At 48.5% G+C, this 2970-nt stretch overlaps 1 protein-coding gene across 1 annotated transcript; it reads left to right on the plus strand.

The window, feature by feature from the left end:
• Positions 1–1612: 1612 nt before the first annotated feature.
• Positions 1613–2282, plus strand: LOC119367738 (phytosulfokines 4-like). Its single transcript, XM_037633166.1, has 2 exons — positions 1613–1850; positions 1965–2282. Exons 1-2 carry the CDS (start codon positions 1722–1724, stop codon positions 2097–2099), a joined length of 264 nt encoding a protein of 87 aa, XP_037489063.1. The 5' UTR covers positions 1613–1721; the 3' UTR covers positions 2100–2282.
• The last annotated feature ends 688 nt before the right edge of the window (positions 2283–2970 follow it).

The following is a 2970-nucleotide window of genomic DNA, read 5'->3' on the forward strand; positions in this document are numbered from 1 at the left end:
TTGAACTCGCGGGTTTTGAGATTGTTGAGTCCTCGTGACTCATCAGATACTATCACAACAGTTGCAGGTGCCGATGATACCAGTGCAGGTGATACAACCGAGCTCAGATGGGAGCTCAACGAAGATCTTGGTCGTTGCTATGTTTCGTTTCTTGATGATCAGTAGTGGAGCCCAGTTGGGATGATCAGGGATCTAGCAGTTGGGTTGTCTTCTTTTCTTTTGGCTTCGTCCATAGTCGGACTATGTATGTACTCTGAATGATGTATGAATTATATGTTCATTGTGTGAAGTGGCGATTGTAAGCCAACTCTTTATCCCATTCTTGTTCATTACATGGGATTGTGTGAAGATGGCCCTTCTTGCGACAAAACCACCATGCGGTTATGCCTCTAAGTCGTGCTTCGACACGTGGGAGATATAGCCGCATCGTGGGTGTTACAATACGTTGGATAAAAAGGTGCATTAATGGCAGATGACGTCATGGCGGGTAATCACAAATCCAAAGGATGATGTCATGGCGCGTTACAAAAATTTCATACAAGCAAAGAAGCAGAAATTTTTTCTTAAGTGTTGAAGATTGACATGAACCAGTTCAAATCAATCTGGTGCCTAATGTTGGGGATATAACTATTAGGTATGACCCGTCTAGGAGGGGCCGGGTTATATCTATGAAGACTCTTGAAGCCCAAGACAAGGCCTGAAGATGACGGTTCAGTTAAGGGCCCAAAGCCCAGAGGCGCTTTAAGATCCGTAAGAGATAAACCATCATATGTACATGACTTGTATTGTAAGGCAAGAATAGTTAGAGACCGAGCCGGACACTGTTTATGGGCCGATCGGGACTCTATGAGCCGTTGGACGTCGACCTCTGTATATAAAGGGACGACCCGGCCGCAGTTCAGGGCAAGTAACATCAGATCGAGAGCTAGGTCAAGTGATTTCACTCCCTGGTAATCGAGACATAAGCAATCTCACTCAAAACTGGATCGTATGCTCTTACCTTCACCATAAGGGGCCGATCCAGTATAAACCCCGTGTCCTTTATCCTGATTAACCCCTTTAAACTTCCTAGTTGCAATGGCTCCACGACTAAGTCCTTTCATGACAATTTCACGACAGAAAGGGTACGCGTCCATTTGCAAAATGCACAGTAACAGATGTTTGAAGTGTCGAATAGGAAATCAGACCAATTTTCTTGAAAAAACTCAAAAAAAAAATGGTCATTAATCCACGAGTCATGTTGCACGCGCGTGCGGACGGGCGGATCGGCCCGCATTAGAGCCACCGGACATGCAGCCATTCGGGTAAGGTAAGCACGCGCCCGCGATACTCGATCCACCACACCCAGCCGTTTGACCGTTGAACAAGTTGTGAGCCGGGAATATGTACAGTAGTAAAAACATTCTTGGATTTAATTACGCCCTGAGCCAGAAATTTGCCTTCAGTAGATCATCATCACAGATAGACAATCACCGACAGACTGGCCTACGCGTAGCAAGGGCCACGTGTAAGGGGCCAGCACATGTGGCAGCCCAGTGCGCGCCTGCTATTTCCATGCTCCTGGACCTGCAAAACGGCTCCGCTATTTCCATGCTCCCCCTCTACCTCTTTAAATACAGTACCATCCATTCCGCCCACAGTCCCAACTACGAGCCTCTGGCAGAAAAACTGCACGATTCATCAATCCGTTCCAAAACAAGAGTAGCCGTCACCGGACCTCCATGGCGAGGGCAACGACACTGGTGCTCGTGGCCGCGCTCGCCGTCCTCCTCCTCCTCGCCTCCGGCCCCGCGGGCGCCACGGCCGCCCGGACCTCGCCCAAGGACGTGGCAACGGCATCTCCCAACGAGGTACGCACGCGCGCGCAGGATCGATGTGAAAGGTTTTCAAGGACTCTCGGCCGATCTCCATCGATTTCTGATCTTTTCAAACCGACCCCGTTGTGTGTTTCTTCTTTCTTGCAGAAGGTCGCGGCGGCGGCGGCGGAAGACCACGAGTGCGAGATGAGGGCCGGCGAGAAGCAGCGGGATGAGTGCATGGCGAGGAGGACGCTCGCGGCGCACACCGACTACATCTACACCCAGGAGAAGCACAACTAGTGGCCTTCATATCTGCGTCCATGTAATGATGTTAGTCTGCGTGTTCGATCTCTATCCTATAGCTTCCTCCTTGAACAAGGGATCGACCCCACCGTTCATGCAATGCATGCATGCATGCATGGCGCAATTATGTATTGCCTAAAATAATTTAGTTATTCGATAATCAAACTGGTTTTATCGCTCGGTTTGCAACGTTAATTTGCTTAATTAGTCTTCAGTTTGACGCCAAAATTTATTGTTTTGGAATCAAGGCTGGCTTTCTTCTGGCGCTCGATCGGAGCCGAACTTGACCAAAATCATACCAGCTCATTCGGTAACATAACGCCAAAATCAGTTTGCTTTCCAGGCGCTCCACGGCCGAACGAGCCACGGAAATCGCCGAATCTGTCACAATTCATCTTCAGCGCACACTGTTTCACACAAGGCAAAAGAACAAAAATCAGACACAAGTGAAGAAAACACTCTCGTACGTGGACCCTGATGACAGCAAACAATCGAAATCGGCAGCAAGTAAACAAATCTTGTACTGGTAGTCAGTCAGTATACGTGCGTATTTATTCGCTGATACAGGCACGGTCTACGTCGGTTTCGTTCTTCTGGATGCCAGCGAAGACTTCCTGATGGATGCGACGCAACAGGTCAAATATCCGAAGAAAGACAGAATATAATAGCCAGATTGGGCGTCAGATTTTGGGCAGCGACAACCGGGATCATTTGACCTCGCTCAGATGATGCTCAGATCAGCAATTCAGTAAGTGTATGAGGTTGACGACAGCGTACTCTGCTGCTGGATGTTTACAACTCTAGATATCAAGATACTCCTCTACCATTAAAAAAAAGATACTCCTCCAGAATGCTCTTGATGACGACC

Source organism: Triticum dicoccoides, chromosome 2B, assembly GCF_002162155.2.
Source record: "Triticum dicoccoides isolate Atlit2015 ecotype Zavitan chromosome 2B, WEW_v2.0, whole genome shotgun sequence".
Taxonomy (NCBI): domain Eukaryota; kingdom Viridiplantae; phylum Streptophyta; class Magnoliopsida; order Poales; family Poaceae; genus Triticum; species Triticum dicoccoides.

What these genes read in the sequence shown, in the direction of transcription:
- LOC119367738 (XM_037633166.1), top strand. Translation starts at nt 1,722, where the DNA reads ATGGCGAGGGCAACGACACTGGTGCTCGTGGCCGCGCTCGCCGTCCTC. An exon ending in CAACGGCATCTCCCAACGAG is followed by an intron (nt 1,851 to 1,964) that starts GTACGCACGCGC and finishes TCTTTCTTGCAG; the next exon opens with AAGGTCGCGGCGGCGGCGGC.